We start from the raw sequence: 25,000 nt of genomic DNA, 5'->3' as shown, positions 1-25,000 counted from the left end.
CTAATAATCTACATGTATAATGAATTAAGTGGTGTGTGTGTGTGTGTGTGTGTGTGTGTGTGTGTGTGTGTGTGTGTGTGTGGGTAGGTGTTTGTGTGTGCGGAGCTGTCCCACTGCAGGTACCATCCAGAGAGTGTGTTGTACCCCAGTATGGGGGCAGAGCAGGGGTGGCACGGGGCGGGTATCTACCCCTGCTGTAACCAAAGGGTCCTACGCTTTGACCCCACTGGCATGCCCAAGGTACTCACACAACACAAACACACATTCTTTACATTTTTCCTTTTAGTAATTTAGCAGATCCAACGGGACTTATTACATTACATTACAGTCATTTAGCTGACACTTTTATCCAAAGTTGCATTTAACATAGGAAATGTGTGTGTGTGTGTGTGTGTGTGTGTGTGTGTGTGTGTGTGTGTGTCGTCAGGGCTGTAAGATGAGAGACCATGTTGTGAGTGTGTCAGACAGTGGGGACTGTGAGGAGAGCCAGGAGAAGTCGGCACACATCAGACTGCTCAATGACCTCCTACTGCACAGAGACGCCGTGTGTGTGTTACACACCCAACCAGCTGAGGGGTAACGCACTCCTCTGTTACACACTCATCTGTTACACACTCATCTGTTACACACTCAGCTGTTACACACTCAACCAGCTGAGGGGTAACACACTCCTCTGTTACATACTCAACTGTTACACACTCCTCTGTTACACACTCCTCTGTTACACACTCAACCAGCTGAGGGGTAACACACTCCTCTGTTACACACTCAACTGTTACACACTCCTCTGTTACACACTCAGCTGTTACACACTCAACCAGCTGAGGGGTAACACACTCCTCTGTTACACACTCAACTGTTACACACTCCTCTGTTACACACTCATCTGTTACACACTCAACCACATGAGGGGCTACACACTCATCTGTTACAGCTCATTATTTTACAAGTTAAAATAAAATAAAATAAAAATCTACTTTGACATGATTGTGTGTGTGTGTGTGTGTGTGTGTGTGTGTGTGTGTGTGTGTGTGTGTGTGTGTGTGTGTCAGGCCGGTGTGTGTGTCCCCCTCTAGTGGTGAGCGTGTGCAGGACTGTGACATCCTGCTGGAGCCAGGCCTTCTGGGACCGCTGAGGGGAGAGGGGAGCACCGTGAGTCTCTCTCTATGTCTCTCTCTCTTTCTCCTACACAACATATGTGGTCATAGGTCACAGGTCATCGTGTTGGTCAGTATTGTAGTTGCCGTGGTTTTCTGTCTGTCTGATTGCTCTATGGCACATGATGAATTTCCAACAGGACCAATAAACCATCCATCTGTCTATCTATCTATCTATCTATCTATCTATCTATCTATCTATCTATCTATCTATCTATCTATCTATCTATCTATCTATCTATCTATCTATCTATCTATCTATCTGTCTGTCTGTCTGTGTGTCTATCTATCTGTCTATCTATCTATCTATCTATCTATCTATCTAGCTGTCTATCTATCTATATACAGTATATTCATAATAAAGTGGATCTACATGAGCCTAAATAACTTTCCCTCTTGTTTGTTTCTATGTAGTTTTCCCTGTTGAAGAACTGGAGTCTCCAGCTGGTATGATTGGGCTGTTTTTTTAGTCTGTGTTGTTTTCTGTGTTTTGAGTCTGTTTAAGAGCAAAAAATGTAATAACTAATTAATCAATTAGTGCAGAGTTTCATGTGCAAAGTGCAAAAATGCAGTCAATAGAGTCTCTGGGACTCAGCCTGACGGCGACCTCTCATCTGACCTTTGCCCCTTGACAGCGACAGCAGTCCCTCCTATCAGAGGACGAGGAGTACACCACGGGGTCCGAGGTCACAGAGGATGAGGTCGGGGATGAGGAGGAGGTGTCAAAAAAGCAAGGTACAGCAGTCGGGGGTGATAAAACCTTTAAATGAGTGAACAGCTGACCCACAATCTAGGGCGGCATTTAAATGCTATTAAGGTATTTTCTACATGTAATAAGACGTTATACAACATGTCCTTTTCTACGCTGTCTATGGATGCAGAGATCAGATTATGTCAGATTATGACGTCTTTTTCCAGCTGCTAAGAAAGCAAAGAGATCCAGCAAAGCTCTGAAGAGGCAGGTTTCCTCACCCAGTTTCCAGCGCAAAGAGAAAGCGTCTGAGAAAGTGAGTTGAGCTGTACAGTAAGTTTACTTGTTCATATTTGGCTTGAGGGTTGACTACATTCACGTTAGGGAATATCCATCAATAGTTTGTCTCGATAAACCACAGAATCCTTATGTACGCGTGGCATACTTTCATAGAATATAGTCAGTAATAGGGCTGGGTTCAAAAAATCGATTCATCGATTCTGAATCAAATGATTCTGAATCGATTCATGAATCCCAAAATCGATCTTTTATTTAATGAATGAATGAATAAATGAAGGAATGAATAGTTCATTAATTCATTCAATGATTCATTCATTCATTCATGTTTGTAAATCAGTATCGATACCCAGCCCTAGTATTGATGTGTTGCATAACTTGGCAGTCATGTAATTAAGGTTACAGCTAAAAAAACAAACAGGTTTTAGTAACACTAACCGAATCGATATTGAATTGAATCGAATCGAATTGAATCGTGATAATCGATTCTGAACCTTGTGAATCGGAATTGAATTGATTCTTGAAATTCGACTCGATACCCAGCCCTAGTCAGTAACACTCTTGGTGTCTTCATACTGCGTTGACCTGCTGCATTGGTGGTTTCTTGTTATTTTTCATTCCTACAGACTCCGTCACGAGACCCTTTCATGTGAGTTCAACCTTAACACTGAGCTAACTGGATAAACACTGTTGAAATGCCCGTCTATCTCAAATGTATTGTACGATTGGTTTCGCAACTTTGTTCTAATGTAGCCAACTGTCAATAAAGTTTTCTGGTTTTCATAGGAGGTATTTGGATTCATGAATTGGTGACAGACGATATGAATTGTAACTCGTCTGTTATCTTGTCTGTTTTCAGAGTGAGCGCTCAGAAGAGTAAATGGGACAGCTCTCGTTCTATGCGCTACAACCAGGATGCCCAGCGAGAGGAAGGTACCACAGCGCCATGTCCTGTCACTCCACTCACTAGTTGAGTGTGTGTGTGTGTGTGTGTGTGTGTGTGTGTGTGTGTGTGTGTTCAGTGTAAACAATGTTTACGGTGTATAATCTCTCCAGACCAGAGGCGAATGGTGGAGATTATTGGACACCTCACTAAAATGAGGTTTGGAGATCAGGAGCAGAGCAGATCCAAGGACATCAAAGAGGTACGGTTCTGAATATGAGACCAACACATCCTCCGTTCTTCTGAACACGATGAGACCAACACACCCTCAGTTCTGAACACGAGACCAACACACCCTCAGTTCTAAACACGAGACCAACACACCCTCAGTTCTGAACACGAGACCAACACACCAACACACATCTCTGCCTTTGTTTTTGATATTTTCAGAGCTTTCTGAAGCGGAAACATACCGACAAAATACTTTAATGGTTTAAATAAATACATGTGATGCTAAATCTGACTGAACTGTGGTAAAAGACGTTTTTAGTTGTTCTTGCATCTTGGTCGTGTGGCAGCGTTTGCCCTGTATGTGGTTGTGTAATGTGGTTGTGTAAATGGTAAATGGACTGCACTTATATAGCGCTTTTCCACCTTAGCGGCACTCAAAGCGCTTTACAATGGCCTCTCGTTCACCCATTCACACACACATTCACACACCAATGATGGTAGCTGCCATGCAAGGTGCTAACCTGCTCATTGGGAGCAATTTGGGGTTAAGTGTCTTGCTCAAGGGCACTTCGACATGTGGACAGTCGTAATGTGCGGTTGTGGTTCTTTCAGCAGACAGGAGGTATCTACTCCCGACTGGAGGCCCAGTTTAGGAGCTCGTCCCAGCCAGGCGGACGACAGGCGGGCGCCGAGAAAACCCTCAGGTACTTCGTATACTCACACAAGGTCCTGTTATACGCTCAGGATAGGAAGTGTTCTGTTACTCAACCTAGCCTGAGCACTAGGAAGTATTCTGTTACTCAACCTAGCCTGTGCACTAGGAAGTATTGTGTTACTCAACCTAGCCTGTGCACTGACCCACAGTAGCCATGTTTCCATCCACTTGTCAATCGAATTGTGTGAGGATCGCTAAAAATATGAATGTGAATAAAGCCGGTGAACGTGTTTCAATCTAGAGCTTTAAATCGGATAAAGCATTTATCACAAAAGACTTTTATCGAACAAGAGAAAATCCGATGAGATCGACAGTACAAACCTTTTGTCGATTTTCATGACTTTTAATCAAATTTGACTGTTTCCATAAGGCATTTTTAATTCAATATAACTTAATTCGCATAAAACGTGTGGATGGAAACATGGCTACTGACCCCTTTCTGTGTCTTTCTACATCCTGTTGGTTCCACCCTTCTTAAAACCCTTTCTCTTCACGTGTGTATTTTCAGACCGAAGGTGCGCTTAACTCAGGGGCGGCCGACATAGATGGACAAGAGAGAAGAGAGGAGGAGAGAGGACCAGGAGGAGAGGGGATCCTCATGGAAGAGTGAAGCAAAAGAACCCCAAAAACTGGGACTCTTGCAACAGCCACCCCCTCCTACCCCCCCACCCCCCCTCCCTCTGTAGCTGGCGTCACGTGACCAGAACCGCTCTGGCTTTGCTCCAGCTCAGTTCTGCAGGTCCAGTCTTGACATGGGACTGTGGGTCCACCTTGGGCCCGGTCCAGTTCTGCTGCCCAGCCCAGGGCAGATGACCATATCAGTCACCTCTCTTCACCAGTCCTCTTGGTCAGTTGAATGCCGATAGACAGTGGGCCACACTGTGAACGGGCTTCTGTTCCTACCTATGAACACCTCTTACTTGTCAATTCACGTGTTTGTGCTAGGCTAGAAATACAACCTGAATATGCTGTAGATCTGGTAGGATCTAGTTCATCTAGCTCAATCCGTTTGCCATAGAGTAACCATAGAATCTTGCATAAAGAAATTAGTTTTAACAAAATGTGTTATTGCCAGTAGAGATATGGTAAATAGAATGTATGTTGCCATTTCTGTGTTTAAAATTGATTTACTGTAAAATGAGGTAACATGGATTACCTGTAATATCACAAATAAACGGACTAATAGCATGTTGTTGTTGGCGTGTTGTGTGAGCAATTCAGACTTTGTGCAATTATCTTTTAGAATCTTTTTTTTTAACCTTAATTTATGCATGATTTAACACAAAATATCTATTTTTTCAAAGAAGGCCTGCATACAAAACACACTATATACAAGTATGTCCTTGTCCATTAGGGGTCAGTAACAACATTCAGCATGTACAAGGCACCCTGTTTTGCCAGTTGCTGGGTTGAGAGATAAGCGCTGCTCTCATGCCACTTCATCCTTAAGGGATACATTCTGTGTTGGTTTTTCCTGTTATGGGCCCCTTGTAGGTTGTCAATTTGTGCTTTGTGGTGCATGTGTTATATAGGTATATATCCTTTGTCGTTCGAGGGAGCAACAGATTATATATATACATGCTTAACGTAACGTGCTGTGTAGTTGGTGCTCCATTTCGATAAAGTTCAGTGGAGGTGGATGTAACGGAGTTAAAAATGCCCTTTATTATTTATTATTTCTAATCTGTATTTGTGTCTTTTATTTATCATTTAACAATCCTGTAATGTGTTTATGTGAATTTTATTCGAATTGAGCAACCCCCAGACAGTATTTGTTATTTTGGAGCAATCTGTAGAGTTTTGATTCACTGCACTTTGGTTATCACACTTTATGTCCCTGCTGTGTTGCCGTCTCCCTGCAGCAGATTTGAGTCTCTTTGCTGCAGGTAGGCTGTCATTGAAGTCAGAAGAGTGTTTATTTTATTAATCTTTGCTAAATATAGATAATTTAAGTTGCGATTTGTAGTGCATAATGCTTAACATCAGTTTTACTACGTGCCCTGATGATATCTGTGTTTATTTTGACTGATGGCAATAGATATCTTAATGTGTAATTTCTGCCGCTCCAGGCATTCTATCGTTGTCATGTGACTCATGTAAAGCTGTTCAGAAAGATGCACTCGGTTTATAGGGAAAAACGTATTCATTATTTTATTTTGCTCATTTAGACTTGCCAGTGCAGTGATCAACAGAAGACAAATGTGTGTTTGCTTGTCTTCTCCAGGTATGTGGCTCCATATAACTACTTGTGAATATGTTCTTTCTGAGTGTGTTTTAGCTCGCTATTGCCTGAGCACTGTTACACTTCACACTGTGTCCAGCAGGTGGTGCTGGTTTGCGACTTTTGTTTTAAGTTATGTTTTAATTTAATTGTACCTTTCACTATAGGAAAGATGAAAACACTGTCTTGTGGTGTTGAAGACATGTATTTAACATGTATATGTTGTGGAGACTTTACAAATGCAGCAGATTTGAGTCTCTTTGCTGCAGACTTGCCAGTGCAGTGATCAAGAGAAGACAAATGTGTGTGTTTGCTTGTCTTCTCCAGATTTGCTACAGTAAAAGAAATTCTCCAGAGGAACACTGAGTCATCACTGTCCATGCCCCTAGAGATAAAACATTGTAAACCTAGTCCACTCCCAGTATTATAAATATATATAGAGAAGAAATATTAATTTTAGATTGTATTTAAACTGGATGTCAAAAACATCCCTGCATATATGAAATTGATAAACTTTTTTTAAAATAAAATTATTTGACAAAATGTTGCTTTTCCATCTGTGTTTCTTTATATTTACAGGAATGTAATTTATTTGGCGTTTATTTTACCAGTGGTGGAGTCTGCACGTATTGGGATTAAACAGTCTGGTTTCAAATCCTGAGAAACTTTATACTGTTATTTCAATCTAAAATGATGTTTGTATAAAGCGCTCATCATAGCTGTTCCTTAGCTTGGTGGGTCAGAACCGCTCATCATAGCTGTTCCTTAGCTTGGTGGGTCAGAACCGCTCATCATAGCTGTTCCTTAGCTTGGTGGGTCAGAACCGCTCATCATGTAAATGTGAAATAATGTTTTGTTCTGATGGACAACGCTGGTTAGGGGAGCTCCCCTGGTAGCTCAGTGGGTAAGAACACAGCTTAGTGCAAGTGCTGCTCTTCCAGCATGGGTTCAAATCCCGTTCTCTCAATATTGACTTCATATCATTATACATCATGAATAAGATAAATACTCAAGACTGCAGTAAAGGTTCAGCAGCCGGCCTGGTGGTCTAGAGGTAAGAGACTTGCCTCTCATACAAGAGGCTGGTGGTTTGATCCCTGGAGGGAATGTGTGTTTTAAGATTGAGAATACATCTGAAGAACAGGCTGAAATACACCCAGAGAACAAGCCGAAGAGCGGGGAGATGCAGTGGCTCAGAGGTAACTAGCACTGCCTCCCATGCAAGAGGTTGGTGGTTTGATTCCTGGAAGGGAATGTGTGTTTTAAGAATAAGACTTGGTATACAACAATAGGCTAATATTAGTAGTTGTATAGAGCCGCGATAATACTATTTGTAGTATTAAGAAGTAGGTAGTAGTAGTAGTAGTAGTAGTAGTAGTAGTAGTAGTAGGTAAAACAAAACTGTTTTAAAAGTTCTAAAGACATACTTTCTTAGTGAAAACCTCCACTCAGGGTCACATAACCCCTCATTTAAACACTCTGAAACCGCAGGGGGGGTGCCAAGTACCCCCCCCGCCCCATGCGGCGCTGTGATCCGGCTGCCGGGGTGGATTCGATCCAGCGACTCTTACTGAACGCATGCATTCAGAGTCGTGACCAGAACCATATCACCACCAGGTCCCCTTCACACTCAGACTGGTTCTCCGGGCGTATTTCAACTATTTCTTGACAGAAGTAGTCAAGTTTTAAAACACATTCTGGGGATCGAACCACCAACCTCTTCCTTGGAAGGCAGAGCTACTTACCTCTAGTCTAGTCTACTTCACACCTAGACCTGTTCTCTGGGCGTATTTCAACCTCTTTACAGAAGTAATCTAGTTCTTAAAACTAGTTCTGGAGATCAAACCAGCAACCTTTTGAATGGAAGGCAGAGCTACTTACCTCTAGGCCACAAGGTCAGCTTCACATTTGGGTTTGTTCTCTGGGCGTATTTTAACCTCTTTATAGAGATAATCCAGTTCTTAAAACAGTTTATTTTGGGGATCAAACCAGCAACCTTTTGAATGGAAGGCAGAGCTACTTACCTCTAGTCCACCAGGTCTGCTTCACTCCTAGACCTGTTCTCTGGGCGTATTTCAACTGTTTCTTCACAGAAGTAGTCTAGTTCTAAAAACCCACATTTGTACCAGGAATCAAACTACCAACCTCTCACATGGAAGGCAGTGCTACTTCCCTCTGAACCACCACATCCCCTTCGCTCTTGGACCTGATCTCCAGACCACTTCTTTACAGAGGTATTCTAGCTCTTAAAAGAGTGTTCTGGGGATCAAACCATCAACCTCTTGCATGGTAGGCAGAGCTACGTACCTCCAGACCTCCAGACCTGCTGCTCGCATGCTGCTGTACTCTGGAACATGCGTCTTATTGTGTCCAATGACATGAAGCCATGATGGACAAGGCAGGATTTGAACCCATGCTACACGAGCAGGACTTGCACTTTTTAAAGTTGTTAAAATGTTTAAATACTTCCTTAGTTTTTATTTTGCACAATTTAAAATGCAATAACTTTTTATTTATTTTATTTATTTATAAAAAACACAAAAAAAATAACAGAAAATAATATAACTATTATAGTTGTATTATTTTGTTAATTAATACGATTATTATTATTATTGTTATTATTATTATTAACTACTAAGAGTGATGGCAGATTAAGAATGACAAAATATATAGCAACTAATAATAAAATGGTTGGTCCACTTGTCCATGTCCTCACCCACCAAGCTACCAGGGAGCTGACAGGTCAGATCATGATGTCAGATGAACATAGAAAGCTTCTGCAGTTGCTGGATTTGAACCCAAGGTACAACACGTGTTGCTTCAACAGACAACGTGCTTCTCTTTCCAGCTACCGCTGAGCTGTACTAGAGGATGATGGCGGTGTATTAACATGCGGAAATCAGTGACCACCGGATCTTGTGACCGGTCACAAAATCCGGTGGTCACAGAATTCCGCATAACACCTGGTTGAATCAGGGCGAAGCGAAACCTCCGGTTGAAAATACGTGGGTTGCTCTGGGAAGAGAGACCAGCTGAGGCTGAGTAGAGGGCTGGTCAGAGGTGGAGGTCTGGTCTCCAGCTGAGGCTGAGTAGAGGGCTGGGAAGAGAGACCAGCTGAGGCTGAGTAGAGGGCTGGTCAGAGGTGGAGGGCTGGTCTCCAGCTGAGGCTGAGTAGAGGGCTGGTCAGAGGTGGAGGGCTGGTCTCCAGCTGAGGCTGAGTAGAGGGCTGGTCAGAGGTGGAGGGCTGGTCAGAGGTGGAGGGCTGGTCAGAGGTGGAGGTCTGGTCTCCAGCTGAGGCTGCCCAGCCCTTAAGTCTGAAGTGCTAACAGTAACTATAGTAACAGTACTCCTATATGCTATCATGGATATCTTAATAACAACACTGTCCTATAGCTTACAATGAGGATCAGAAACAGTTTTTATTATTAAAAAAAATTGTTTATTTAGTTTTTATAATTTGCCACCTCCACCGCCTCCTCCTCCGAGCCATGGAAGAGGAGAGAGAGAGAAGAGGACATCTACCTCTCTCTCCCTGACTCTCTCTCAGTGGTCCAGAGAGAGAGAATACCATCTTGACATCTCCTACCACACTCGCACACACACACACACTCACACTCACACACACACACACACACACACTCACACACACTGACACTGACACTGACACTGACACACACACACACACACACACACACACACACACACACACACACACACACACACACACACGAGGAGATGTCGAGATGATACCTCCTTCTCTCTCTCTAGCCCACGAGAGAGAGTCAGGGAAAGAGAGGGAGATGTCCCCCTCTCTCTCTCTCTGGCTGCTCTTCCTCTGTCGCTCTCTGACTGCTCTTCCTCTGTCGCTCTCTGTCTGCTCTTTGCTCTTCCTCTGTCGCTCTCTGGCTTTTATACTCCTCCTGGCCCACGTCACAAGGGCGCTCTGTGACGTCACGTCACAAGGGCGCTCTGTGACGTCACGGTTTGAAAAGGCTCTTTTGACAAAACCACCAACTTTCTAAAATCACTGTAAATCACTTGATTGGCACTTTCAGTGTGATGAAGGAGCTATTGCAAATGGTGCTATTGCAAATTAAACCGTGGTCGGAACAACAAGACTGAGCTGCACAGCGGCATATCTCAATAAAGGTTTTGTTGCCATAAATTAGCTGTCTTATTCTAGCAGCCTAGCATCTAATTCATTCATTCATTCATTCATTCATTCATTCAATTCACCTAGTTCATAACAACGCAGGCGCCTTCACGAGTATCCTGGATTTGGCGTTAATATTATAATAATATTCTCTCGTTCAAAATAAAGCAACTGCCAAAAGTTAAAAGTCTTTATTGAGACAGCTGGTTCAAGCGGCGTGGTTTTGTTGGAATGTGTTCCATTAAATCTGAAGTTCTGAAACGGGTCATAACTGAGGAACAACAGCATTTTTCAAATCGTGAAAAGCAGCAACAATTCCACCTGGCCGCTGGATGCCTGGTTGCTGGTAGCCTGTAACCTGTAGCCTGTATTGTGCTGCTTGTGGCTGATCTCAGATCAGATTCTCTTGAATGATATTCCGTGGCTGTTCAGTCCCCGTGATGAGATGGAGCAGACGGAAGCCGAGAAGAGTGACGCGCAACCCGAGTAAGAGAGCGGTCTCATCTAGCCTAGGCTACTGTAGGCCTAGCAACATAGGCTAGGCTAGGCTAGGCTAGGCTAGGCTAGGCTAGGCTAGGCTAGGCTAGGCTAGGCTAGGCTAGGCTAGGCTAGGCTAGGCTAGGCTAGGCTAGGCTAGGCTAGTGTATGTGATCCTATAACATGATGGTAGCCTAATATTTGAGAGGCCGTGTCCGAATTGCATACTACTTGCTATATAGTAGGCGAGATGCAGCATGCTGCATCAAAACTGTGCATACTGTATTTCGCCTACTATATAGTAGGTACTATATAGTAGGCGAAATCGGCGAAAAAATGGCCGAAAATGTAGCATAGTCCAGAGCATACTGTTCCGGAAGTCGAGACGTGATACGTCACTGGGCTGTGAGAAAAATAAAAAAAGATGGCGAACGAAGAGGTCACCGGGACCGCAGCGGGAGTTTTCAAATGTAAGTATTGACTTAATTTGTCGATGAAAAAATTATTTTTTCTGACGGATATCTTAGTTATAATGACACAGAGCTACAAATGCAGTTTTGTGTATATAGGTGGGGTAGAAATGACATTTCGAAAAAGAACGTCATGATAGCTAGCTGCTTGCATTGATCTCTGTGGTGGACGTTACGTTAGCTAGCTAGCCCAGCTAACGTTAATAGGCTACTAACGTTACAGGTGTTCAGACGGCTCTTGCTCAAAACGTATTCATGTCATAGCTTAAATGTTATTATAGCTAGAATCAAGACAAACAGAGTAACATTTCCATGTAATATGACCATGATTGCTTAAGAAATGTATAAGAAATGTCGAAATTGTGATGAGTTGTTAAATGGCTAACCTAAGCCACCGAGCCTAACGTTACTTGAAGTTGTTTAAACAATTGTCTGTTCATTCCATGATTTAAACGAGTTCAACTGTTCATATATCATATATTAATATATTAGTATTCATTGTCCCATAATACTTCTGGATGTATTACAGGGACCAACGACCAGACCAGGGACGATGATCCTCTGGTGGACGGCCAACTCCTCCCTGTTTACGGTGTAACCGCATGGGTGGCCCCCATCGCCTCTTCCAAGACCCCGTACCACTTCCACGAAGCGGCTGTGGCCTCCCCTCCCTCTGTGCTGACCCCAGTGTCGGAAACTGAAGCTTCCGGCCGACTTTGACTACCAGCAGCTGGCCAGGCTCACCCCGGGGTACGTGGGCGCTGACCTCATGGCGCTCTGCCGCGAGGCCGCCATGAGCGCCGTTAACAGAATCCTGCTGGAGATGCATCATCGGTCGCAGAGCCGGGGGCCGGGGGACACCGTGACGGAGCTGGAGGCCACAGGGCCTCGGGTTGAGGATCCTCCACCACCAGGTCCCCAAGCTGCTGCAGAGGAGGGCTGCCCAGAAGGACCCCTTCCTGAAGTCCTTCCCACAGTAGACGTGTCGCTGGCTACAGAGCCGGCAGCCCCAGAGGTAAGGAGAAACCAGAGCCTCAAACTAGGCCAGCTTTGTGAGGTCACCAGTATTTCCTACCTACAGGTTGAAATGGTACACTTAAAGCCCGCCGTTTACTTGCTGTTCCAACACGTACGCATAGACAATCGAGTGTTTTGTTAATTTCAAGCCTTGGGTTTTTGCTGGCTTGGTCACTGGCTTTGCGAGTAGACAGACTATTATTCGGTTAATTCTGCACGTAGCCCACTTCTGAACAAATTCGTCATTCAAACAACTGGGAATTAGTCTTCCTATAAACCAAGTTAAGCGGGTTAATAAGACAACTTACTAAGACAATTTAGGGTTTAAACTGAGTTAAATGCAGCCAAGCCTGCAACTACAGCTTGTCTCATTTGACATCTTGTAAAACGGGTCACACCTCGATTCTGTCGGCATGCCGTCTAAAATCACACATTATCGCTTTCTCTGGCTCGGTACAAACAAAGCGGGAAAATTGAGATCTTCTATACGTCAATCTCTGCATAATGCTGCGTTCCTTTTGTATCTGGATTGGGGGGGATTCCCGAGTTTTGATGTCAAAATCGTCACCTGAACTCGCGTTTTCCGCTAAGAGGGGGAGGGAGGGGGGGGGGCATTGTTGATGCGTGGAGTAGCCATCTTGAATGACGTCAGCTGCTGAGCTGAAACAAAAGGAACTCTGAAACACAAGGAACGCCAAACGACACTCTACAAGGATGAATTATTTAATTAAATGTCTTGCATGTCAAAAGTCTTACATATTATAGCTTTAATAGCCTTAGGATTCAGATTTGCATGGATATAAAAAGTAGATATGAATCTCCTTCACCAGCAGGGGGAGCTGTGTCTAATCTCTCCTTCACCAGCAGGGGGAGCCGTGTCTGATCTCTCCTTCACCAGCAGGGGGCGCCGTGTCTGATCTCTCCTTCACCAGCAGGGGGCGCTGTGTCTAATCTCTCCTTCACCAGCAGGGGGAGCCGTGACTAATCTCTCCTTCACCAGCAGGGGGAGCCGTGTCTGATCTCTCCTTCACCAGCAGGGGGCGCTGTGTCTAATCTCTCCTTCACCAGCAGGGGGAGCCGTGACTAATCTCTCCTTCACCAGCAGGGGGCGCTGTGTCTAATCTCTCGTTCACCAGCAGGGGGAGCCGTGTCTGATCTCTCCTTCACCAGCAGGGGGCGCTGTGTCTAATCTCTCCTTCACCAGCAGGGGGCGCCGTGTCTGATCTCTCCTTCACCAGCAGGGGGCGCCGTGTCTAATCTCTCCTTCACCAGCAGGGGGCGCTGTGTCTGATCTCTCCTTCACCAGCAGGGGGAGCTGTGTCGCCTGCTGTCCCTGTTGAAGAGCAGCGAGTGTCTGTCGGAGGAGCAGCTGGCCAGCCTGTGCATCCTCATGTCAGACTTCCTGACGTCCTTGTCCAGCGTGCAGCCGTCGGCCAAGCGCGAGGGCTTCGCCACGGTGCCCGACGTCAGCTGGGACGACGTGGGCGCTCTGCAAGACATCAGGGAGGAGCTGACCATGGCCATCCTGGTAGGCTACGCCCTCAACGCAGCGTGCGTTGGGTTGAGAGGCTACGGGGAGGGGTTAGGCTTGCCTTCAGCACTAGATGATGCTCTTAGTCACTTGTTTTAGAGAGAAGATGCACTTGTGAGTTCTGGTGAGTAGTAGTACATTGGCTTTTTCTACGTTAAATGCAATTATTGTTAGTCGCTTTGGATAAAAGCATCTGCTAAATGACTAATGTAATGTAGGTTTATTGATGTAACCAAGGTGGTCCCATTGATATAAAACATGGCGGAAGTCGAATCACTGGAGAACTGACCAAGCAGGAAATCAGACGGGGTAGATTAGGGGTACTTGGGTGAAAGAAGCAACAACCTCGTAATGTGAGCCAGTCATTTTTAAGCAGTAAGATGCAGTGCAACAACATCGTGTGTGTGTGTGTGTGTGTGTGTCCGTGTGTGTGTGTGTGTGTGTGTCTGTGTGTGTGTGTGTGTGTGTCCTCAGGCACCAGTGCGTAATCCCCAGCAGTTCAAGGCCTTGGGGCTCAGTGCCCCTGCAGGGGTGTTGCTGGCTGGACCCCCAGGTTGTGGGAAAACCCTGCTGGCCAAGGTAACACCCCCCCCCCCCTCTCCACTAATCTCCCCTGTTGTCCAAGGTAACACCCCCCCCCCCATCCACTAATCTCCCCTGTTCACCAAGGTAACACCCCCCCCCCCTCTCCACTAATCTCCCCTGTTCACCAAGGTAACACCCCCCCCCCCTCTCCACTAATCTCCCCTGTTCACCAAGGTAACACCCCCCCCCCCTCTCCACTAATCTCCCCTGTTCACCAAGGTAACACCCCCCCCCCCCCCCATCCACTAATCTCCCCTGTTCACCAAGGTAACACCCCCCCCCCCCATCTCCACTAATCTCCCCTGTTGACCAAGGTAACACCCCCCCCCCTCTCCACTAATCTCCCCTGTTCACCAAGGTAACACCCCCCCCCCCATCCACTAATCTCCCCTGTTCACCAAGGTAACACCCCCCCCCTCTCCACTAATCTCCCCTGTTCACCAAGGTAACGCCCCCCCCCCCTCTCCACTAATCTCCCCTGTTCACCAAGGTAACACCCCCCCCCCCCCCCATCCACTAATCTCCCCTGTTCACCAAGGTAACACCCCCCCCCCTCTCTCTCCACTAATCTCCCCTGTTCACCAAGGTAACACCCCCCCCCCCCATCCACTAATCTCCCCTGTTGACCAAGGTAACACCCCCCCCCCCCTCTCCACTAATCTCCCCTGTTCACCAAGGTAACACCCCCCCCCCCTCTCCACTAATCTCCCCTGTTCACCAAGGTAACACCCCCCCCCCCCCCCATCCACTAATCTCCCCTGTTCACCAAGGTAACACCCCCCCCCTCTCCACTAATCTCCCCTGTTCACCAAGGTAACACCCCCCCCCCTCTCCACTAATCTCCCCTGTTCACCAAGGTAACACCCCCCCCCCCCCCTCTCCACTAATCTCCCCTGTTCACCAAGGTAACACCCCCCCCCCCCCCTCTCCACTAATCTCCCCTGTTCACCAAGGTAACACCCCCCCCCCCCATCCACTAATCTCCCCTGTTCACCAAGGTAACACCCCCCCCCCCTCTCCACTAATCTCCCCTGTTCACCAAGGTAACACCCCCCCCCCCCCCTCTCCACTAATCTCCCCTGTTCACCAAGGTAACACCCCCCCCCCCCTCTCCACTAATCTCCCCTGTTCACCAAGGTAACACCCCCCCCCCTCTCCACTAATCTCCCCTGTTCACCAAGGTAACACCCCCCCCCCCCCCCCCCATCCACTAATCTCCCCTGTTCACCAAGGTAACACCCCCCCCCCCATCCACTAATCTCCCCTGTTCACCAAGGTAACACCCCCCCCCCCCCCCCATCCACTAATCTCCCCTGTTGACCAAGGTAACACCCCCCCCCCTCTCCACTAATCTCCCCTGTTCACCAAGGTAACACCCCCCCCCCCCCCCCCATCCACTAATCTCCCCTGTTGACCAAGGTAACACCCCCCCCCCTCTCCACTAATCTCCCCTGTTCACCAAGGTAACACCCCCCCCCCTCTCCACTAATCTCCCCTGTTCACCAAGGTAACACCCCCCCCCTCTCCACTAATCTCCCCTGTTCACCAAGGTAACACCCCCCCCCCCCCATCCACTAATCTCCCCTGTTCACCAAGGTAACACCCCCCCCCCTCTCCACTAATCTCCCCTGTTGACCAAGGTAACACCCCCCCCCCATCCACTAATCTCCCCTGTTGACCAAGGTAACACCCCCCCCCCCCATCCACTAATCTCCCCTGTTCACCAAGGTAACAACCCCCCCCCCCTCTCCACTAATCTCCCCTGTTCACCAAGGTAACACCCCCCCCCCCCATCCACTAATCTCCCCTGTTCACCAAGGTAACGCCCCCCCCCCCTCTCCACTAATCTCCCCTGTTGACCAAGGTAACACCCCCCCCCCCATCCACTAATCTCCCCTGTTCACCAAGGTAACACCCCCCCCCCCATCCACTAATCTCCCCTGTTCACCAAGGTAACACCCCCCCCCCTCTCCACTAATCTCCCCTGTTCACCAAGGTAACACCCCCCCCCCCTCTCCACTAATCTCCCCTGTTCACCAAGGTAACACCCCCCCCCCCCCTCTCCACTAATCTCCCCTGTTGACCAAGGTAACACCCCCCCCCCCCTCTCCACTAATCTCCCCTGTTCACCAAGGTAACACCCCCCCCCATCCACTAATCTCCCCTGTTGACCAAGGTAACACCCCCCCCCCACCAAGATGGCACTGGGGCGCCATTCTCTGTCTCAGCGTGCGGGGTAGGGTGGCGTGGAAACATGTCAGAATGAGACAAAGTCAGGAAGTCACTGCGTGTCTGTGTGCTCCTATTGGTCCATACAGCGGAGCAGACCTGTCGGCGCTGGTTAGAGAGGCTTCGGTCAACGCCCTGAGAGGCCATCTCCTGACCCAGCCCTCCCCTGCCCACACCGGTAAACAAAACAGCCAAGCCCTCCCCTTCCCACACAAGTAAAAGGTTCTGGTGTATTAAAACCTTTTTTAACAAAATGTTCAGATAAGTTTTGCTAAATGGTGACCTTACAAATGCTTATAGATCTTCCAGAATCCTCATCTTGAAATAAAATGCTATGAAGTAGTGTTTCTTGTGTTTATACGGCTTCATATGTCCTGAAGCAAGAAAGAGCCTTGCTCAACGTTATAGCAATAGTGTTTTCCACTAAGGACTAGCACTCCCATGCTCAAGGTCATAACAGTACTGTTCAAGGTCATAGCAGTACTGTTATGTTCATAGCAGTACTGTCAAGGTCATAGCAGTACTATCAAGGTCATAGTAGTAATGTTAAGGTCATAGTAGTATTGTCAAGGTCATAGCAGTACTGTTCAAGGTCATAGCAGTACTATCAAGGTCATAGTAGTAATGTTAAGGTCATAGTAGTATTGTCAAGGTCATAGCAGTACTATCAAGGTCATAGCAGTAATGTTAAGGTCATAGCAGTACTGTTCAAGGTCATAGCAGTAATGTTAAGGTCATAGCAGTACTGTTTTCCACTAAGGACTAGCATTCCCATGGGCATCAGTCCAATTAAGATGTTTGCTTATTCTGCACTCTCAGGTCACACTTTCTCCAGTGGCCATACAGCGGACATCAGGGTCACCAAGCAGAACTTTGAGGATGCCTTCAAGAAAATACGTCCGTCTGTGTCTAAGAAAGTGAGTTGGATATAGGTTTATAAAATGAAAAAAGACCATGATCTTTTCGCAGATGTTTAGGATCAATCTGTAATGGATTTTTTCCCCCGGCGAATATCTCAGTTAATACAAGGTGAACATGTCTTCTCTATACAGGACCGGAGTATGATGGTTATGGAGGACAGCAAGTGTTAAGGTTCTGAATGTGTCTTCTCTATACAGGACAGGAGTATGTACGAGCAGCTGAAGGAGTCTCTTACCAGGTAGAAGCAGAGGTGTGGAGAGGTACGAGGGCTTGGACCACCCTGATCACCAACCATCAAGTCAAGTCTTTGGACACATCAAAACATATTTAGATACGACAGCAAAGTGCTTTGCTTTGTTTTTTGATCACCTTTTTGTAATCTTGATCTTAGAGTACATGTTTATATTCTTACATTCATGTTTTTGTCCAAATAATTAATTCTAGACGAATTGAAGAAATGGCATACTGTATGATGTTTTTGTAAAAAAAACAAAAAAAACATGAATAAAAACATAAATATATGTAATTGTGTCTCCTATGATTACTGAGTAAGTGGTACTCGTCACGTGGGCAGTCGCTCATCAGTGAAGCTGTATTTTACACATGGTACATGGAACTAATAGCATGTACCCTACTGTGTAATCATCCATAGTTCACTACCCTGCTGTATAATCATCCATAGTTCACTACCCTGCTATATGATCATCCATAGTTCACTACCCTGCTGTAAAATAATCCATAGTTCACTACCTTGCTATATGATCATCCATAGTTCACTACCCTGCTATATGATCATCCATAGTTCACTACCCTGCTGTATAATCATCCATAGTTCACTATCCTGCTATATGATCATCCATAGTTCACTACCCTGCTATATGATCATCCATAGTTCACTACCTTGCTGTATAATCATCCATAGTTCACTACCCTGCTATATGATCATCCATAGTTCACTACCCTGCTGTAAAATAATCCATAGTTCACTACCCTGCTATATGATCATCCATAGTTCACTACCCTGCTGTAAAATAATCCATAGTTCACTACCTTGCTATCATCCATAGTTCACTACCCTGCTATATGATCATCCATAGTTCACTACCCTGATGTATAATCATCCATAGTTCACTACTCTATTAATACATCCATGCTGGGAATACAATAATCATCATTTAAATTTATATTACAAAGTGCTTCAAGCTTTTTGTCCCTTGCCCCTCTGACAGAGGGCAGTCTCCCCAGCCATAGGGAAGAGAGAGAAGAGATACATGCAGAGCCACATCATAATTCTCCCAACTGTAGTTGCGCCATGTGGTTGAGAGCTGGTGTTGGCTCTTTCACTGCTGGAATAATTTGATACCCTTTCAATCATGAGAGAACCTGCTTTGGCAATGTATACATATGTTTCCCATGCTAGTGAAGCCCTTTCACTTGACACAAAACAAAGAAAGACACCAAAGTCCAAAAGGGAGATCAGAGCCAAGAAAAGTATAAGAGGCTTACGGCCATAGCAGCCTGAACACGCCAGATCTCGGAAGCTAAGCAGGGTCGGGCCTGGTTAGTACTTTGATGGGAGACCGCCTGGGAATACCAGGTGCTGTAAGCTTTTTGTTTTTTTTGTGGCTTTTTGGCTCCTTTTTTTTGGCCCTCGCCAATAGGGGGCGCTGTTTCTCCCTACAGCTGGCCAATAGGGGGCGCTGTTTCTCCCTACAGCTGGCCAATAGGGGGCGCTGTTTCTCCCTACAGCTGGCCAATAGGGGGCGCTGTTTCTCCCTACAGCTGGCCAATAGGGGGCGCTGTTTCTCCCTACAGCTGGCCAATAGGGGGCGGTGTTTCTCCCTACAGCTGGCCAATAGGGGGCGCTGTTTCTCCCTACAGCTGGCTAATAGGGGGCGCTGTTTCTCCCTACAGCTGGCCAATAGGGGGCGCTGTTTCTACCTACAGCTGGCCAATAGGGGGCGCTGTTTCTCCCTACAGCTGGCTAATAGGGGGCGCTGTTTCTCCCTACAGCTGGCCAATAGGGGGCGCTGTTTCTCCCTACAGCTGGCCAATAGGGGGCGCTGTTTCTCCCTACAGCTGCCAATAGGGGGCACTGTTTCTCCCTACAGCTGGCCAATAGGGGGCGCTGTTTCTCCCCACTACCAGAAATTATGCAGTCGAGATTCCCACACTTGTGGAATTCTCAAGGGTCAGTACAGCCGGAGTGCAATGGCTGAACCTCGCCCTGGGTGACCTCCTTCATGATGAAGGCATCTCCCCTGCCAGGTAAGTATAAGTTGGAAATAGCACAAGTCCTCTCATGCCATTGGGAATGATGTCCCAAACTCTCACGGTGGCTGGGGGAGGGGCCAGGATCATACGGCTGGGGGAGGGGCCAGGATCATACGGCTGGGGGAGGGGCTGGGGGAGGGGCCAGGATCATACGGCTGGGGGAGGGGCCAGGATCATACGGCCTCTAGTGAAGCTCTTTCACTTGACAAAAAAGAAAGATAGAGAGAGAGTTAGAAAGAAAGAAAGAGAAAGCAAGAAAGAAAAAAAGAAAGAAAGAAAGAAAAAAAACACCAAAGTCCAAAAGGGAGATCAGAGCCAGTAAAAGTATAAGAGGCTTACGGCCATACCAGCCTGAACACGCCAGATCTCGGAAGCTAAGCAGGGTCGGGCCTGGTTAGTACTTTGATGGGAGACCGCCTGGGAATACCAGGTGCTGTAAGCTTTTTGGCTTTTTTTTGGCTTTTTGGCTCCTTTTTTTTGGGCCTCGCCAATAGGGGGCGCTGTTTCTCCCTACAGCTGCCGTAGTTGCGCTTGAGGCTGATGAGCTGCTGTTTATGAGGCGCCCACTTTGTCCTATTTTCAACACTGAAACACAATTAGGCAGTTTTAATCAGGGGAGAGCGCAGACGCAGTCCCCCACTACCAGAAATTATGCAGTCGAGATTCCCACATTTGTGGAATTCTCAAGGGTCAGTACAGCCGGAGTGCAATGGCTGAACCTCACCCTGGGTGAACCTCCTTCATGATGCAGGCGTCTCCCCTGCCAGGTAAGTATAAGTTGGAAGTGGTACAAGTTCTCTCAGGCCATTGGGAATGATGTCCCAAACTCTCACGGTGGCTGGGGGAGGGGCTGGGGGAGGGGCCAGGATCATACGGCTGGGGGAGGGGCCAGGATCATACGGCTGGGGGAGGGGACAGGATCATAAGGCCTCTAGTGAAGCTCTTTCACTTGACAAAAAAGAAAGAAAGATAGAGAGAAAGTTAGAAAGAAAGAAAGAAAGAAAGAGAGAAAGAAAGAAAGAAAGAAAGAAAGAAAGAAAGAAAGAAAGAAAGAAAGAAAGAAAGAAAGAAAGAAAGAAAGAAAAAGAAAAAAACCACCAAAGTCCAAAAGGGAGCGCAGAGCCAGGCAAAGTATAAGAGGCTTACCTCTGTCGTGCTCATTCGCTTACGGCCATACCACCCTGAACACGACCGATCTCGGAAGCTAAGCAGGGTCGGGCCTGGTTAGTACTTGGATGGGAGACCGCCTGGGTATACCAGGTGCTGTAAGCTTTTTGGCCCTTGCCTCTGTAATAGGGGGCACTGTTTCCCCAACCAAGGCGCAGAGAGAGCTGCATCCTCATTAACAGCTGCCGTAGTTGCGCTTGGGTTCACGAGCTGCTGTTTATGAGGTTCCCACTTTGTCCTATTTTCAACAGTGAAATACCATTAGACAGTTTTAATTAGGGGAGAGTGCGGACGCAGTCCCCCACTACCAGAAATTATGCAGTCGAGATTCCCACATTTGGGGAATTCGCAAGGGTCAGTACAGCCGGAATGCAATGGCTGAGCCTCGCCCTGGGTGAACCTCCTTCATGATGAAGGTGTCTCCCCTGCCAGGTAAGTATGAGTTTGGAATGGCACAAGTCCTCTCACCCCATTGGGAATGGTGTCCCAAACTCTCACGGTGGCTGGGGGAGGAGCCAGGATCATAAGGCCTCTAGTGAAGCTCTTTCACTTGACAAAAAAGATAGAAAGTTAGAAAGAAAGAAAGAAAGAAAGAAAGAAAGAAAGAAAGAGAGAAAGAAAGAGAGAAAGAGAAAAAAAAAAAAAAAAAAAAAAAAGGGAGAATAATAAAATACAAATAACAAAGTATAAGAGGCTTACCTCTGTCCTGCTCCTTCGCTTACGGCCATTCCACCCTGAACACGCCCAATCTCGGAAGCTAAGCAGGGTCGGGCCTGGTTAGTACTTGGATGGGAGATAGGGGTTAGGTGTCTCGCTCAAGGACACTTCGACATGTGGACAGTCGGAGCTGGGATTCGAACCGCTGACCCTTCGATCATTGAACGACCCGCTCTACCAACTGAGCTACAGCCGCCCCTAACACACAGAACGCCCCGGGCGTAGTGACCTCTTACCCCTCAAAAGAGTACTTGTTGGTGTTGGGCATGTCCAGGATGTCCATCAGACCCTGGTTTCCTGTCAAAACACAGACAGCGTCTTCAGATAAAAACATACAGGGACACATGTCCTCACACTCTGCTGATAGAGATAGAGAGAGAGAGAGAGAGAGAGAGGAGAAAGAGAGAGGTAGAGGGGGAGAGAGAGAGAGAGGGAGAGAGAGAGAGGAGAAAGAGATAGAGGGGGAGAGAGATATAGAGAGAGAGGGGGAGAGAGAGAGAGAGGAGAAAGAGAGAGATAGAGATAGAGAGAGAGAGGGAGAGAGAGGGAGAGAGAGAGAGGAGAAAGAGAGAGATAGAGAGAGAGAGAGGAGAAAGAGAGAGATAGAGAGAGAGGGAGGGAGAGAGAGATAGAGAGAGCGCTTCTTCAGATAAAAACATACAGGTACACATGTATTCACACTCTGCTGTCTTCCGGCTCAGGGTAGCTAAGCTAATTAGCTAATAACTAAAAAGCCACATCCTGGACACGAGAGCTGCTGGGGACCGTCCCTCTGACACACCGCTCACCTGTTGATCCGGCGACGATGGCTTTCAGCTTCCTCTTGTGGCTGTCATGCACCCAATCTCACGCAGAGAAGAGAGAACAACAAAGTATTATTACTCTCAATAATAAGTGTGTTATTGTGTTCATGAGGGAACACTTTGTTGGGACATGGCACAGGGTCTTGTATTAGAGAAGTGAGTATCCCAGCTCCCCATCAGGCCGGTCTTAAAACCTCTGCTGGAATGCCAGGATGTCAACAGCGATTAGTCGTAGTGTCATTTTACTCAGGCCCAAACTTGGCTGAAGACGTCAGAAATGGAAAGAAGCCAGAGGAATAGCTGTGTGAGAGAGAGGGGGGGTAGATCTGTGTGTGTGTGTGTGTGTGTGTGAGAGAGAGTGGGGGGAATAGCTGTGTGAGAGAGAGGGGGGGTAGATCTGTGTGTGTGTGTGTGTGAGAGAGAGAGTGAGAGAGAGAGAGAGAGAGAGGGGGGGGGGTGTAGCTGTGAGTGAGAGAGGGAGTAGGTTGTCATCAGCACCTCAGACACTAACACAATCCATGCAGCACTACAAACCTGACCTCCTTAATGGAAAACAATTAAGTTTACAATAGAAACATAAACAATAGAAAAACAAATTGAGACGGGATTATAAAATTCTTCACTTTAATCAGTTCAAAAAGCTTCACAACAGTTGTAACACTTAAGGGGCATTGTCCATTAGATTTATACAATCCTTGCCTAATTAGACTGGTTGGCAATTAATTTGCTCTGTGGATATAAGCCTGTCATTTATTTGGATAGAATTGAAAGATCAGTGAAAATGCAAAAATACAAAATTAAATGTAAACTGAGTTTCATTTATTTCATTTTGCTCAAAAGGTCGTGTCTTGAAGAACTCCTGCGTGGTAAACAATGTAAATGACTAGAAATCAAAACCCGAAAGCCATCTGAGTTAAAGTGGAGTTGTTAGAAAGATGCAACCGACATGAACCCATAAATATCTCGCCCACTTAGTTAAACATCCCGTTCAATGAAGGCTCACAAAACAAAAACAAAACAGTCCTCTCAGAGGAAAACTAAACGCCGAGATGCTATCCACACGACAGCACACACTCACACAACACTAAACAATAAGAGAAATAACTCGGTGTGTTCCCGTGGTCTTAAAGACGCTCTAAGCCCACCGTTGGGAAGATATGCACATGATCCTCCTTCACTTAACAAAAGTCCTGTTCTGCCCAGCAACTAAACACTTGTAGGTTTTCACAATGTGTATTTTAGTGAAGCGCAATCGCAAAGCGACGGATCCCGACCCTGACATGGTACCCACGCACCTCTCAGACCTTCATTCACAATTCCTACTGTTCACATTCACCCAGAATGCAGTGGGGCACCAGACAGGAACACTTCCTTCCTGCCTGTCCTCTAGTTGAATACACCACAGTTCTAGAAGCCTCTATGCAGATGACTTTTAACACAAGCGCTTTTTTGCACAAAACTGCTCAGACTGTATATATAATATATATTAACAAATATATGGGGAGTTCAGAAGGGGAAAAAAGGGAAAAATAAAACAAAGTAGTTTAATAGTTTCGACCTCATCATGCGGCTGTAAATGAACCAAACGAACGAATGTCGGGTGAACCGTTTGGAAAGATTACCACACAAAAGTGTCCATATAAAATGTGTTCTAAAAAGAGCCACAGCATGACGCGGTGTTATGTACATATATTGGCATTGTTTTGGTCAAAAAACACCCGCTCTGAAGGGCCTCCCAGGTCAGCCTGGCCCCTCTGGTGTGTTTGGGGGGTTGTTTCCGTGTGGGTTGTGTTTGGTTGTCTGGACAGTTTGGAGGATGTGATGCAGCTCAGTCACACATCTCCTCTGGGATCTCGTGGGGGTTGAGGATGCCGGGAACAGACATCTGCAGCTTGTGTTTCTCCTCCTGCGCCTGACGCAGCGACGCCTCCCGCTCCTCCAGAAACAGGTCGGTCGTGTCCTCGCCCGCAAACTCCTGGACCGGAGCAGAGCAGGGTCAGGGCATTGGGCGGGCGGGCGGTGTGTATGTGTGTGCACACACACACACACACACACATCTCTCTCTCACACACATCTCTCTCACACGCATCTCACACACACACATCTCACACACACACATCTCACACACACACACACACATCTCTCTCACACACCTCTCTCTCACACACCTCTCTCTCACACACCTCTCTCTCACACACATCTCTCTCACACACATCTCTCTCACACACATCTCTCTCACACACCTCTCTCACACACCTCTCTCTCACACACCTCTCTCACACACCTCTCTCACACACACCTCTCTCACACACACCTCTCTCACACACACCTCTCTCACACACACCTCTCTCACACACATCTCTCTCACACACACCTCTCTCACACACACCTCTCTCACACACACCTCTCTCACACACACCTCTCTCACACACACCTCTCTCTCACACACCTCTCTCTCACA

General features: G+C 46.8%; 3 protein-coding genes across 5 annotated transcripts in view; 2 read left to right on the top strand and 1 right to left on the bottom strand.

The window, feature by feature from the left end:
- LOC311327776 (SANT and BTB domain regulator of class switch recombination-like) overlaps positions 1 to 4,576 on the top strand; it is an 11,114-nt gene extending 6,538 nt beyond the window's left edge. The window contains exons 9-19 of the mRNA XM_084460879.1: positions 88 to 240; positions 428 to 576; positions 1,053 to 1,152; positions 1,572 to 1,604; positions 1,793 to 1,892; positions 2,076 to 2,164; positions 2,772 to 2,794; positions 3,005 to 3,078; positions 3,202 to 3,290; positions 3,872 to 3,963; positions 4,483 to 4,576. Of these exons, the coding sequence (XP_084317005.1) occupies positions 88 to 240; positions 428 to 576; positions 1,053 to 1,152; positions 1,572 to 1,604; positions 1,793 to 1,892; positions 2,076 to 2,164; positions 2,772 to 2,794; positions 3,005 to 3,078; positions 3,202 to 3,290; positions 3,872 to 3,963; positions 4,483 to 4,519 (939 nt within the window). The 3' untranslated portion in view covers positions 4,520 to 4,576. The remainder of the gene's footprint in view (positions 1 to 87; positions 241 to 427; positions 577 to 1,052; positions 1,153 to 1,571; positions 1,605 to 1,792; positions 1,893 to 2,075; positions 2,165 to 2,771; positions 2,795 to 3,004; positions 3,079 to 3,201; positions 3,291 to 3,871; positions 3,964 to 4,482) is intronic.
- Positions 4,577 to 11,008: 6,432 nt separating this feature from the next.
- On the top strand, positions 11,009 to 16,773 carry LOC311327823 (nuclear valosin-containing protein-like; the record flags this gene model as incomplete). The annotated part of the gene is made up of 5 exons (XM_084460927.1): positions 11,009 to 11,014; positions 11,984 to 12,310; positions 13,619 to 13,840; positions 14,318 to 14,422; positions 16,747 to 16,773. The coding sequence occupies 5 exons, from the start codon at positions 11,009 to 11,011 to the stop codon at positions 16,771 to 16,773; spliced, it is 687 nt and encodes a 228-aa protein (XP_084317053.1).
- Positions 16,774 to 23,191: 6,418 nt separating this feature from the next.
- xpo1b (exportin 1 b) overlaps positions 23,192 to 25,000 on the bottom strand; it is a 23,188-nt gene continuing 21,379 nt past the window's right edge. For all 3 annotated transcript variants that reach the window (XM_084460836.1, XM_084460838.1, XM_084460837.1), the window contains one exon: positions 23,192 to 24,514. In XM_084460836.1, the coding sequence (XP_084316962.1) occupies positions 24,368 to 24,514 (147 nt within the window). In that variant the 3' untranslated portion in view covers positions 23,192 to 24,367. The remainder of the gene's footprint in view (positions 24,515 to 25,000) is intronic.

This window comes from Borostomias antarcticus, assembly GCF_949987555.1.
Source record: "Borostomias antarcticus genome assembly, chromosome: 34".
NCBI lineage: Eukaryota > Metazoa > Chordata > Actinopteri > Stomiiformes > Stomiidae > Borostomias > Borostomias antarcticus.
This window is presented reverse-complemented; position numbering and strand designations above follow the sequence as displayed.